Source organism: Quercus robur, chromosome 12 (genome assembly GCF_932294415.1).
Source record: "Quercus robur chromosome 12, dhQueRobu3.1, whole genome shotgun sequence".
NCBI classification, from domain to species: Eukaryota; Viridiplantae; Streptophyta; class Magnoliopsida; order Fagales; family Fagaceae; genus Quercus; species Quercus robur.
Window position 1 is genome coordinate 11,119,323 of NC_065545.1, and position 14,313 is coordinate 11,133,635.

Genomic DNA, 14,313 nt, shown 5'->3' on the forward strand with positions numbered 1-14,313 from the left:
TAAGGCTCCCAAACAAAAAAAGGCCCCCATTTGTAAAAAAAAAAAAATATATATATATATATATATATAATATTTATCTATATATTTTAATTACAAAAAAAAAAAATTAGATACTTTTATTGGTCAATAAAGTGCATTAAAAAAGCCATATTGTATCCTAAAATGCAGAATACTACACAATAATAATGCACACAACTTGATAGGACAAGACTGCACAATACACATAGTACTGTCTTGTCCACAAGCCCCAACACATCACAAGGCCTAAGTTAAGTTGGCCCCCACACTAATTAATAAGTTATCACATTTTTTTTTTAATGCAAACTCTTACTTTATCAATTATTATAAATTACCACACCAATTAATAATTTGATATATATTATATCAACTCATTTGTATTATAGTCATACTAATTTATTGAATCATGTAATAAATTAATTTTTATTTGTACAAATTTAGACTTTAAAGTTTTTTTTTTTTTTTTTTAAATCCACTTACAATTTTCGCTTACAATTTTTGCCTAAGGTTCCTAAATTGTTGAACTGGCCCTGGGTGGAAAGTGGGGTCAAGGGATTAAGTTGTTGCTTTAAAAGGCAAACTTCTTTTTGACTTTGTACAAAGATACTACAAAAATATGCAAAAATTCCATGCAGACTTGATAGCAACGAAGGATGGGTTAAAAATAATTGGGGGTTAACAGTGGATTAGATATGAAATCACTACTCACTGCTTCAGCCATTTGTAAAAAGTTTCGTATAAAAAAATACCTCTCCTTTAACTAAAAAAGATATCTTTCTCGGTCTATTGGCTAACATCAAGTCTCCTTCAACTCAAAATGAAAAAGAGTACTTCTCCTAGTCCTAGTCCTTCCTCGTGTTCCGCATGTAACCGACAATCATTGAGAGGGAAAAGGCAAAGCTAGAACAGGCCTGTGTGTTGGTAGAGAAAGTATTTAAATACTGTAGTGTCTATTTGGATATCGTTTATTTTGTTGAAAATTAAAAATAATAAAAAAATTATTGTTCACTGCTGAATTACTGTTCATTTGCCTTAATGCACTGTTCATAGGACGTGGATGCTAAATCCAAACGTTTACTTATATTTCATGAAAGGTTTCAAATTAAATTTTTACTTCCAAAATTAAAATCCAAAATTCAAGACTGGTTACAAATTAAATCTCATTACTTTGCTAGTTTCAAACAAATCTCGTACTTCTAAAATTATATCACTTTTAAGCTTTAGATTTTTCAAATTTAATTTTGGAGCTTGATTTTTGAGTCTGAATGTATGATTGAGGTTTTAAATGAATACAATTTTAAAAGTTAAGGGTTCCATTTGAAAAAAATAAGTTTAATTATAACCATCTTAAACTTTAATGTTTCGATTAAAACTTTTGAAATTATGAGGCACTCTTGAAGTGTAAAATTTTAAAGGTTCTTATTCCCTTTTTATTTATTTAACTTACTTATTAATGGCTTTTTAAAGATTCTCTTTTTACGTAGAACAGTACTTTACTATTCTTTAAACAAAATCCACCATAAAAAAAGAAAATCCACCATAAAAAATATGCTATGACAATTAACAAACCAAACTTTATGGCACGGTGTCCAGAAATAGTTGGCAACCTCCTCCAGTTTCTGTCTATAAAGTAAACTTTGATGCCGCCATTTTTTCAGAGTTGAACTGTTCAGGTTTTGGTGCAATCATCCGGAACGATAAAGGGGAGGTGATGGCAGCTATGTCTGTCAAAGGACCACCTGTTACCTGTAGCGAAGAGGCAGAAGTTCTTGCTTGCAGGAAGGCGTTGGAGTTCACAGTGGATGCTAGCTTCTCAAACGTGATGCTTGAAGGGGACAATGAAACTGTTATGCGGACTATTTATTCTTCATCTAAGAACCACTCCTGGCTGGGTAATATTTATGATGATATTAAATGGCTTATGCGTGGGTTGCAAGTGCTTTCTGTTAACAGTGTAAAGAGGGGGGGTAATGAGGTAGCTAATATACTAGCTAGACATGCTAAGAATACTGTTGATGGGATGTTTTGGTTAGAAGACTCCCCTCCCCCAGCTGTAGCTGCTTTGTACTTTGACTCTATTCATATTAATGCATAATACATCACTGAGGTGGCTTTCAAAAAAAAAAAAAAAAACTTTATGGCACGAAATTGGAATAAGAGACCTAAAATAAATGTTAAATTATTATCAATTTTATTACCAAACGCTTACAAATAAGTCGTGTCATTGAATATGAGTGGTGTTATATTAACAACATAATAAGTAAATTTTTGAAAAGTGATATTAATGATACGACAAATTTTATTATATAGCAAATTGATGTTTTAATGTCACCCACTATAAAAATGTAATTAAGGTATTTATTTATAATGTTATTGAAATTGAAGTGACACTAGTCATGTAGGGACACGTTTTGCAGCCAAAATGTATGAAATCTTAGCCTAGTGAGCCCAGTATAATAAATTTGTAGATAGTGGGTCAAAGAATTAGGCCCTAATAAATTGGACAACAGCTAGTATGAATTTAGATGATGATCAAGCAAAAACAAGAAGCACTGATCTGAATCAATTCACTATCCAAGGAGGTAAGTCTTCATATAAATCAACTAAACCGAATGCAATTATAATTTTGATGGCTACATTAATCTCTCTCTATTTTTCCGATCCCCTCCTCAAGGAAGGTCACTTACATTATATAGCTCCCTTTAGACCATCTTGGGACGAAATGGGTAATTAGCTATAATTTCCCAACCATTTAGTTAGTAGTTCTAGTTATCAAACTATATTATTTACTAGCATCTCGAGTCTTTTAGACTCGATTTTGACCTATAAATCGAGCATCAAAGTCTCGATTTCTATGCTCTAATTACTTCCAATGTGGCATATTTTTCCACGTGGCGACTACATAGAAATCGAGTCTCTAAGACTCGATTTCTAACGCTTATAAATAGGCACAAATCAGAGAGGAACACCAAAACATTAGAGAAGAAAGCAGAGAAAAAAAAAAAACCAGAAACAGAAAGAGAGATCGAGATCGGAGTGGGTGGCTTCAGATCAGCTTCAGACCATCATGCGCGACCCAGGCAGACCCAGGCCGCGCACAACCCAGGCCCGGCGACCCATGCCGTGCGAGCCCAGGCCGCGCGTGACCCAAGCAGCGCGAGCGACGCAACCCAGGCAGTGCGGCCTGGGCTCACGCAGCCTGGGCTCGTGCGGCATGGGTTGCAGGGCCTGGGTTGCGCGTGGCCTGGGTCTGCGCGCGAGCCAGCTCTTTCTCTCCCTCTGATCTAATCTGAGTCTTTCTCTGCCTCTAAGCTCTTTATCTCCCTCTGATCTGAGTCTTTGGGTTTGGGATTGGGATTGATGTGTTTGAGATTTCTTAAATTTGTATTTGGGCAATTCGGCTTGTCCATGAGACTTAAAATTTTTAAAAATTTTTTTGGGTTAGAAATCGAGTCTTAGAGACTCGATTTCTAGGTAGGTTCCACGTGGGAAAAAAACCACATCGGATGTGATCAATCCATAAAAATCGAGTCCCAAAAACTCGATTTATAGGCCCAAAATCGAGTCTTTTAGACTTGAGATGCTAGTAAAAAATATAGTTTTGAAACCTTAACTACTAACTAGATAGTTGGGAAAATTAAATTAGTTACCTAGATTCCCCACCATCTTGATCCTATACTTGTTGGTCATTTGAGCCCTTACTTGAGTACCTGTTTTATCAGACACCCTTTTTGGCTTTCTGTGAGTTGTGGTAGCCAAGGCAGCATTGTTCAGGAGTCTTCTCCACATAAATGTGGCTAGAAAAGTAGTTGCAGTGCATTTAATGCGGTGGTAGCAGCTTTCCCTTAGATATTTTTGGGTTTCCCTCCATTTCGTATGTTCATGATGCACGTCCCTATCACTAGAGCTTCTTGGAAGGTCACCCTGATTGTTGGAATACATATTTAAGCTGTATTTATCATACCCGAGGAGATATTCCTCCTCGGATCACCTTCCCATTTGTATCTTACTCATTAAATCCTGAGTTTGAACCATTCATTACCATTTGTTAAGGGAAGAAATTGATGGCTCTGAATGAAATGTTGGGAAACCAAACCGAGACTCAACTATGGGCTCTTGAGATGACACCCATAGGCTTTCGGTGTGATGACAAGCCTATCCAAGCAAGAAGAAACAAGAATTGCACTTAACAAAACAGCAACAAAGGCCCAATAAAAAATACGTTACAATACTTAATTAGTATATTAGTGGTCCTGTTTTGATAGTCCAAGGGAAAACAAATTCTCCAGCGGTAAGGGTGAAGTTGATCTTAAGTCCAAAAGGTAAATTGTCCAACAATAGGGGTGGAATTACATGGTCCAACCATCAATAATTAGATAGATTTAGGCAAATTTTAGGTCCTTATGTGTCTCATTCAAGAGGAATTTATTGTGCTTTCAGCCATTATTACATCAATGTGAGGAAAAAGTTCAATTGTTACAAATACATCATACCCTTCAATAGTAAAGTAAAAAGTAAAAATTAAAGGCTCCATAGGAAGAAAAAATGGAGAATTAATTGGCATGGTGTGAAGGGAGAGAAAACCCCCCAGCTTTGTGCAGCAAATTTTAAGCTAAGACTTTAGTGAGTGTAAATTTGTAAGGCATGAATAAGATGAATGTGGGCTACTTTTGAGTTAGTGAGATGGGGTTGATGCTGAGACTGAAGTCTTTTATGGGTAATGGGCTGTTTGTGGTTAGCTGGAAGACACTTATGAGTTGCGGTAGTGTAAAGGGAAAAGAAGAATATTTGGGATCAGATGGGTATGGGTTGAAGGTGATGGATGGTGAGCTAGAAGAAAGTTAAACCACTAGTAAAAATGGCCAACGAATTTCAGAGTCTTAGAGTCTCAGAGGGGTGGCTTAGTTGGTTTTTTGGTTAGCTTGCTTGTGCTTTTATAATGGAGTTATCAGAGAAGCATTTATTGACAAAGCTCCAAAAAACGTGTGACTACTCAGAGGTGATGAATCGAAGTCAAGCTTCCTTGGGATTTTTGCTCAGAAGTAGGAAAATCCATTTAGGGGGTTGCTTTGCTTTTTTGGGTAATGATGGGATTTTAGAGCTTTTTGCATTAAATGCTAGGATTCTTGGGGCTGAGCTTGGTTATTGTGATTTGAGGCATGTATTATGAGTGAACCCTAATGCTGCAATTGAGATTCGGACCCTTGAGAAGTAAGATTTAACACTCCAAGCCAGGTGTCAAGTTCTAGTCTACTTCAGGGGGGTTCCGCTGGAGATCCCTTTATGCCCTCCAAACCACATGTTCCCAATTTTCCCCCTTTAGGATTCATGGGCTTGGCACATGAATCACGTTTTAAACATTTTTAGCATTTTAACATCAATTTGTAGGAGTTTGAACAATTTGGTTTCAGCTCCCTTTTCGCTGGAGGTGCAGTTTTGGAGAAGGTGGTGGAGTTCCATCATTCTTTAGGCTTCAGCTGATGTGATAGCCCTTGGGCACTGTTCACGTCAGGTGGGGGGTGACAAAAAATTGAGGGGACAGCCTTTAGTCCATTCTCAAAGGCTTGGTTCCCTTGTATGAGTCCCTAGTTACTCTTTTTGGTTAGGACTGAACAGGGGCTATTCTCCTTTGCCTTCTGTTGGTGTTTCTTGCTCACATGGGCTAAGTTGTGTGCGCATATTGTCATGGGTTTTTATTCCTCATGGACTTTTATTAGTAAACATTTTTTTTTGGGTTTCTTCATAAATACTTGCAATGGGCCTTTCTTGCTACGATAGCATGCTATTTTTTCTTTGCCAAGCGTTGATAATCTTGGGCTCTTTTCTTTTTGATAAAGTAGTGTTAATGAAAATTGAGTTTTGATGTTGCCAATGAGAATTGGGCTTTGATGTTGCCAATGAGAATTGGGTTTTGATTGTTACCAATAAGAATGCCAATGAGAATTGAGCTTTGATGTTGCCAATGAGAATTGGGCTTTGAATGAATAGCCATGGGTTTGAATCATGGGCTTTGATTATGGATTTTGAATTCCATTGATAAAATTTGTTTTGCCATGGACTTGAATCATGGGCTTTTCAAATATTGGTAAGCATAAGTATTCTTGGGTTTTAAATATAATAAGGTGTGTGTATTTGAAAGTGAATAGGTGGTACTTAAATAAAATTAGGTGTAATAAAAAGAAAGTACCCTAACACCATTCATTCCTCCTCGGACTACTCACGCTCTTGGCCAAGGCTTAAGGCCCAAATATATGATTTGGGCCCTTAATCCTACAAATCACATTTATTAATATGAGTTTTTTTTTTTAGGAAGTTATTAATATGAGGTTAAAAACCTTTTGAAATATATATATATATATATATATATATTTTTTTTGAGAAGACTTTTGAAATAAAATTGGTACTACGTCTCAAATTGTTAGTCTTTTATTCTATTTTGGGATGTCTCAAACTATGGTCATTTTTGAAAACTCAATAAAGAAAATTTTTATTTTACCCTTTTAATTTATTTATAATTAAAAAAAAAAAAATGTCAATACCATTCTTTCACTAATGTTTAAATTAATGTGGATAATTTTGGAAACTTGTACCTATCTTCTATATATAAAAAGCGCGAATGCGCTAATGCACAGTCATAGTGTCTTTTGGTTTATTCAATTGGCACTGTAGCTATAGTGCCTACGGTTTTTTTTTTTTAGTAATCGGTTTGTGCTTTTTTTCTTTCTTTTTAATATTTATGTAAGCTGACATATATTTTGTTATACCGACACAATAAATTTTACAATATTTTCACAATTATTGAGGTGTCAATTTCTTATAGGTTGAAATAAAATAATAAAATATGAAACTATGACTAACCACAACTGTAAATAATTTTTTTGTAAAATTGTTGTAACACTTGTTGTGTGAATGTTTAAAATCTACAGTACTTTATGGTTTGTTCAATATGTACTGTTCATCACTTCATTTTTTTTGTTTTAGTCATTGGTTTGTACTTTAAAATATATATATATATATATATATATATATATCTACAGTACTTTATGGTTTGTTCAATATGTACTGTTCATCACTTCATTTTTTTTTTTTTTTAGTCATTGGTTTGTACTTTAAAAAAAAAAATATATTTATATGAATTGACATATATATATATATATATATATTGTTATACTTACACAACAATTTTTTTTTTTTCAGTCATCGGTTTTGTTTTTTTTTTTCTTTTAAATATTTATATGAGCTAGCATATATATTATTATACTGACACAACAAATTTCATAATATTTTCACAATTATTGAGATGTCAATTTCTTATAGGTCGAGATAAAATATGAAATTATGACCAACCACAGCTGAAAATAAATGTTTTATGAAAATGTTGTAATACTTGTTGTATGAATGTGTAAAAGTTACGGTACTTTTTGGTTTCTTCAATATGTACCGTTCATCACTTCATTGATTTTTTTTTTCCAGTCATCTGTTTGTTCTCTTTATTATTATTATTATTATTATTATTATTATTATTATTATTATTATTATGAGTTGACACATATATTGTTATACTGCCATAATAAATTTCACAAAATTTTCACAATTATTGAGGTATCAATTGCTTATAGGTCGAAATAAAATAATAAAATATGAGATTGCGACCGACTATAATTGAAAATCAATGTTTTGTGAAAATGTTGTAATAGTTATTGTTATCACAATATTTTCACAATTGTTGAGATCTCAGTTTCTTATAAATCAAATAAAAAAATTGCTAAGTCCACAACATTTTCACAATAAATCATAGGTAAGCTACTATTGATGGATAAAAAAGTGATATTAGTCATGAGTCCATTTTAAAATCAGTAAAAACTTGTCATCTAGAATTTGTTATGAAAGTCTTATGGAGATAGCATTTCTATAAAATAAATAATAATATATCAGACCGAAACTTACCACGGCTGAAAATAAAAGTATTGTGACATTTTGTTATGTTCATAGACTTCTTTTTTAGTTTAGTCAAATTTGGTGTGCAAAAATTCATTGTTTCACGCACAATTTTCTTTTGTTGGTTTTTTGTTTGTAAATGTTTTTTTAAATGCATAGTTTAAAGTGGTTATCCTAATTAAAACCCAATAACAATTTACCACCAAGAATTTTTTGTGAAAATGTCGTGGATATAGCATTACTCTAAAATAAAATTATAAAATATCATACTAGGGCCCACCATAGCTAAAATAAAGGTATTGAGAAAATATCGTGACATCTATTGTGCTCCTAATTTTTTTGCTTTTTTAGCCACTTTGTTGAACCAAAATTCATAATTTTACGGACAGTTTTCTTGGGTTGACCTTTTTTCTTTAACACAATATTTAAAGTAAAAAAACACATAGTTTTACCAACAAAAAAGAATTATGGAAAAAAGTATTTTCCCCCTTTATGTTTGGGGTAGTTTCATCCCCCCAATTTTAAAGTTGAATAATTTCCATCTTTATATTTTGTAGACAAGTATATAGTCCTTGTTGTTACTCTCTTAATTAAACCCTAACAAAATCTTATGGTTCCCAGAAAATTTCATTGTGCAATATTTAAAATGCCTCACTAAATTTTAATGACCCAAAAATTTTCTTTGTGTATTTTGAGTTTTATGTGTTAGTCATACTTAGACAGTAAAAATGGTGATGTATGGTATTCTATTTGTTACCTAGAGAATACTAATTTATTAGTGGTTTAAATCTTCTAAATTTATAATTTTATCTAATAGAAACTTCAATGACATATGTCTTTTATTATTTTGTTATTATTATTATTATTATTATTATTATTTTTGTTTTCTTCCTTAAAAACGTGTTCATTAAAAATTATGTAAACTAAGCATTGTAGTTAGGCTCATAAAATAAAATGATAAAGAATGAGGTATGAATAACAAAATATTCATTGCAAATGATTGTAAGTATTTAATTTGATGAAGAGTTTCAATTGTAGCGTATGTCATCATTTATTGCGAAAAGTTAAATATTGTGACAATGTTTTATCAAAATTTAGTTGTTTATTGTTGGAAGATGGCGACATTTGTTATTATTCTTAGTATAATTTTTTTTTTGTGAGTAGATATTGTCTTTAGTAAATAGGTTCTAAGAAATGAAAAAATATTTTGTATCAAATGATATCACGTTATCCATATCAAAATCTAATAAACGAGAAACATGTGTGCAAAAATAACTACCCACTAACATATGTCTTTCAATAATTAGTGGGTTAGTTATTTTTTGCTGACACGTCTTACACTTATTGAATTTTGATATCGTTGACATGGTATCATTTGATACCAAATACCTTCTTCTAAGAAATTATCATATTAAATAGATAGTCATATGTTAAATAACTATTCTAAATTTAAATACATGGTTTGATATTACTTCAAAAAACAATTTTATCTTAAATTTTCTCATTTAAGGGGCAGCACATGCCTTGCACGTATGATAACGCCTTAAAATGTATGCTTGTTATATATTTATGTGGGTGTTATCTCCTTATTACTGTGCTTAATTTGTATAATTAAGCCATGATTTGCATTAGTTCCTATTATTTATCTTTACATAATTTCTTGAATAAGATGCTATTCATTGTGTGTAATTTTCAACTTTTAGGAAATCATGTGAGAAAGATGAGTTTACAGGAATTTGTGAGAGAATGGAGGCCAAACTAGAATTAAAGTGGAGCTAAAGGACCATGCTTAAATGTCTAAGGAGGTGCAGATGGAGTGCTTGGATCTTCTACCATGATTGGAAGCTTCAAATAAGGAAAGAATCAAAGAGGCAGAATCTGAAAAGGAAAAATCTAATTTGAGCACTGATCAGTATTTTGGGCATATCTCTCTCCTCAAAAATCCAATTTACACAAAACTAGATGAGTTGGCACCATGATTTAAATATCTACAACTTTCCAGTTTTGAGTTTTTCGAAATTCTCAATTTTTGATGGCCGAAATTAACTCACAAGTTACTGTTGTAAACCTGGATGGAAATTAAAATAGTAAATGTTTTATTTTTTTTGGACACTTAGACATTAGGGTTTAGAAGGGAGGCTGTGGAGAACGAATTTTGGAGAGAAAACCTTGTATTTTCCTTTCTCTGATGGTAGCCTAAACTCTTTGCTAGGGCTAGGGGTTATGTTTCTTCTATACGGTATGAATATTCAATGTGATTCTTTCTAGGATTTTATCAATAACATATTTGATTGTTCAATTAGATTTCTTTTGATGTATTAGTTTTTCCATGCTTTCAATAAGTTCAATCATGTTTTTCTTATTATTTAGATGAATTTCTAATAATTTCAAATAGAAATCAGGTTTTAAAGTGAATGGGTTTTTCTGAAAACTTTTCTAACCGCATTATTAATCGAGGTTATCATGCGTTCTTGAATTGTCTCAGTTCAACCGAATCATAAGTTTTTAATTGTATAAGAGCAATCAATTATGAAATAGATATTTTCTTAGATCACAATAAATTTCATATTGATATAGGAAAACACCCTGATGCCCTAGTATTTACATTATTGATTTAAATAAGTTATCATTGTTATTATTGTTTACAATTACCAGACAAAAATTATTCGTCATTTTCACCAAAAGTTTTTTTAATTACATTGTCTTTAAATTTACCCTGCTCCTTGTGGTTCGACCTTGGTACTCCAAGAATTATATTGTTGCGATCTCCTGCACTTGGGAGTGAGCAAGCAATTTTGGCGCCGTTGCCGGGGAGCTGCTGCGTGTTCAGAGGCAATTTTTGGGAGCAAAGCACAACCAGTGGAAATTCTTCTATTGGTAACTTCGTTACATTTTTTTTTCCCTTATTTTTTATTTTATTTTTCTGTTTGTTTTTAATTTATTTGATTTGATTGGCATTCATTGATGTATGAGCATTTAGGTTAGAAACAAGAGAGGTAGATTAGAAAATTTTGAAACTTACTTTGGTAATCTTTTGGACACACCTTTGCCCTCACCTTCTTCGTCAATCATGGGTGATGAAACACGTAATAATCATGAGGAGAATAGAAGAACTATGTATGAATTGTTGCGTCCCACACAAAATTCTGTTCCTTCATGCATCATGTTTCCACCTAATGCAACACATGTAGACTGAAACAAGGTTTATTAGCAATACTTCCTGACTTTAGGGGACAAGAAAATGAAAATCCTTATGTCCATGTTAGAGCTTTTGAAGAGGTAATTAGTAGTTTCTATGAACAAAATGTTATTGAGACTACTAAGTTACGTTTCTTTCCTTTTTCTCTTAAGGATAAGGCAAGAAGTTGGCTTTACACCTTGAAACCTAGGTCTATAGGTAGTTGGGGGGAGATGGCCAAAGAGTTTTTTAAGAAACATTTTCCTCCCCACAAAGTCCAGCAAGTAAAAAGAAGAATAGCTAGTTTTGTCCAAGGAGAAAATGAGACCTTATACCAAGCTTGGGAAAGGTACAAAGATCTTTTCAATTTCTGCCCAACTCATGGGTATGAAGATTGGAGGTTAGTTAGCTATTTTTATGAAGGGCTTACACCTAGGGACCGACAGTTTGTTCAACTCTCATGCGGAGTAGACTTTTTACAAAAGGAACCCGAAGATGCAATGGATTATCTTGATGAGATAGCTGAAAACTCTAACACATGGACTGGACCTAGCCCTATGGACTCCACTGATAGGACTAGAACTAACACTACCACTTCTAGTGGAAGTGTTTTCAAGTTGAGGGAAGATGATAACATGAGTGTAAAAATCAGCATGTTAACTAAGAAATTGAGGCACTCAAAATGAAAGGAAGTAAGAGTGTTAGTGCTACCTTTAGAGAGGACCCAAGGGAGGTGTGTAAAATCTATCATGAGATAAACCATGCTACAAATGAATGTGCATCACTTTCATCATTCTTAAATGTGCCAGAAGAACAAGTACATGCATTTAATTCATACTGGCCAAATAATTCTTCATTTTCTAACAATTATAACCCAAATATGCGAAACCATTCGTATTTGAGTTATAAGAGTGACAATGTGTTGAATCCTCCTGCTCCAAGGAATTTTAATTCACCACATGCATCATCATCATCATCTAGACCTTCCTTGGAGGATGCACTTAGTACTTTCATTCAAAGGCAAAGTGAGCAAAATCAAAAGTTTGAATCCATGCTCACTAGGCTAGATGAAGAGGTAAGAGAGACCAAGAGTCATATAACTAGGCTTACAAATTCATTGAGTGGGATAGAGAGAGGGAAGCTTTCTTCCCAAACTCAACCCAATCCCATCAATCAAAATCTAAAAATTGGCTCTAAGGATAAACATGAGGAAGTAAAAGCTGTGACCATTTTGAGGAGTGGTAAAGAGATTAATAAAAGTTCTCCTTTAGTAACTAAGAAATCTAAGGAGACCCTAGTTGAAAAAGAGAAGGATGAAACTAAGTCACTTGGATTTGGTGAAATTGAACAATGCCCAATCCCTCCACCATTTCCACAAGCCTTAAAATTACCTAGGAAATTGGACACCGCATCTGAGATATTAGAGCATTTGCATCAAGTCAAGATAAATTTGCCATTATTGCATGTTATCAAGCAAGTGCTTGCATATGCCAAGGTAATTAAGGACCTATGCACCATCAAGAGAAAGCATCATGTGAAGAAGACCGCATTCCTAACAAAACAGGTAAGTGCAGTTATCCAACATAAGACCTCGCCAAAGTATAAGGATCCAGGTTGTCATACGATCTCTTGTACTATTGGAGATTACATCATGGAGCATGCATTGCTAGATCTTGGGGCAAGTGTTAATTTGATCCCTTTCAGTGTATATCAAAAACTTGGACTTGGTGAGTTGAAACCTACTTCAATAACTTTACAGTTGGTTGATCGCTCTGTAAGGGAATCGAGAGGGATTGTTGAGGATGTGTTGGTGAAAATTGAACAATTTTATTATCCTGTTGATTTTATTGTTCTAGATTACCAACCTGTTTTACATCCTAATGTTCATACCCTTATTATTTTGGGTAGACCTTTTCTTGCCACAGCTAATGCTTTAATTAATTGCAGGAATGAGAGAATGCAACTCACTCTTGGTTCCATGACTTTGGAGCTAAACATATTTCTTGTGGCTAAACAACCACATGAGGATGATGACTATGCTTATGTGAACCTTATATTGGGGCGGTGGTTCAAGAAGAGTTTAATAAGAATTGTTTTTTCTGATCCTTTTGAAACTCTTCTTAATAATTCTGTTGGTTCTTATGATTTAGAATGTGATATTCATGTATTTGAAAATTTTTCTTTGTTGGATTCCTCACAGGTTTTGGAAGAACAACAGATGATGGCAATTAATAAAGGGTGGAAGCCTTGCTTTGAGGAGCTACTAGAAAATGAAAAAAAGCTTGTGCATTCAAGTGAAGAGGCACCACAGCTGGAGCTTAAGCCGCTGCCTGGTGGTCTTAAGTATGCATATTTAGGCCCAAGTAAGTTAAAACCTAGATGGGATGACCCTTTCATTGTAAGGGAAGTGTTTAACCATGGAGTTGTAGTAGTTGAGGACCCTAGAGATGGTAGGATTTTGAAAATAAATGGACAAAGGTTAAAACCATTCTTAGGGGGAGTTATACCAGAGAAGGAGACTATGTCACTGAAGATCCCTTCCTATTGGGATGCTACGTGAACTCTGAAAGAGCCTTATGAAGTTGTACCATATTTGTTTTAATTTTCTTTTTGCCTTTGGTTTTTGTCTTTTTTGTTTTTTGTTTTGTTATTTTTTTTTTTTTTGTGAGCTAACATTTGCAGGTGTGAAAGAAATTTCCAAAAAAAAAAAAAAAAAAAAATTAAATGCTTAAGGTAAACTTCTTCCCTTTATACTTGAATTTATTTTAGCCTTGATACATTGAGGACAATGCAATATTTTAGTTGGGGGGAGAGGTTTAAAATTTTTGCTACACCTTGCATTATTTTTCTTTCTTTCTGTTCCAAAAAAAAAAAAAACCTTGAATTTGAATGCAGAATAGTTATAAGCTTTATTTTTATATCATGTGATGGAATGAATAATGCTGAGTTGGTTATACTATTTGCTATATTAAGACTCTTTCATGAAGAGCACAATTGGAAACTTTTGAGCACAATAGCCAGGTTAGTGGACGGTTGGATGTTGGATATGCATGGATCATGAACAAGCTAGATATAAGTTGAAACTCAACCCATATAGAGAGTTTTTGAGCCTTACTTTTCTTTATGAGAGTATATCTTTGTTTGAACTCTTAAATTTCTCTCATATATTTCAGTTTTTG

General features: G+C 33.4%; 1 protein-coding gene across 1 annotated transcript; it reads left to right on the plus strand.

Moving 5' to 3' along the window:
- The first annotated feature begins 11,816 nt into the window (after positions 1 to 11,816).
- LOC126708126 (uncharacterized) lies at positions 11,817 to 13,694 on the plus strand. Its single transcript, XM_050407942.1, has one exon. The coding sequence runs from the start codon at positions 11,817 to 11,819 to the stop codon at positions 13,692 to 13,694; it is 1,878 nt and encodes a 625-aa protein (XP_050263899.1).
- Positions 13,695 to 14,313: the final 619 nt, after the last annotated feature.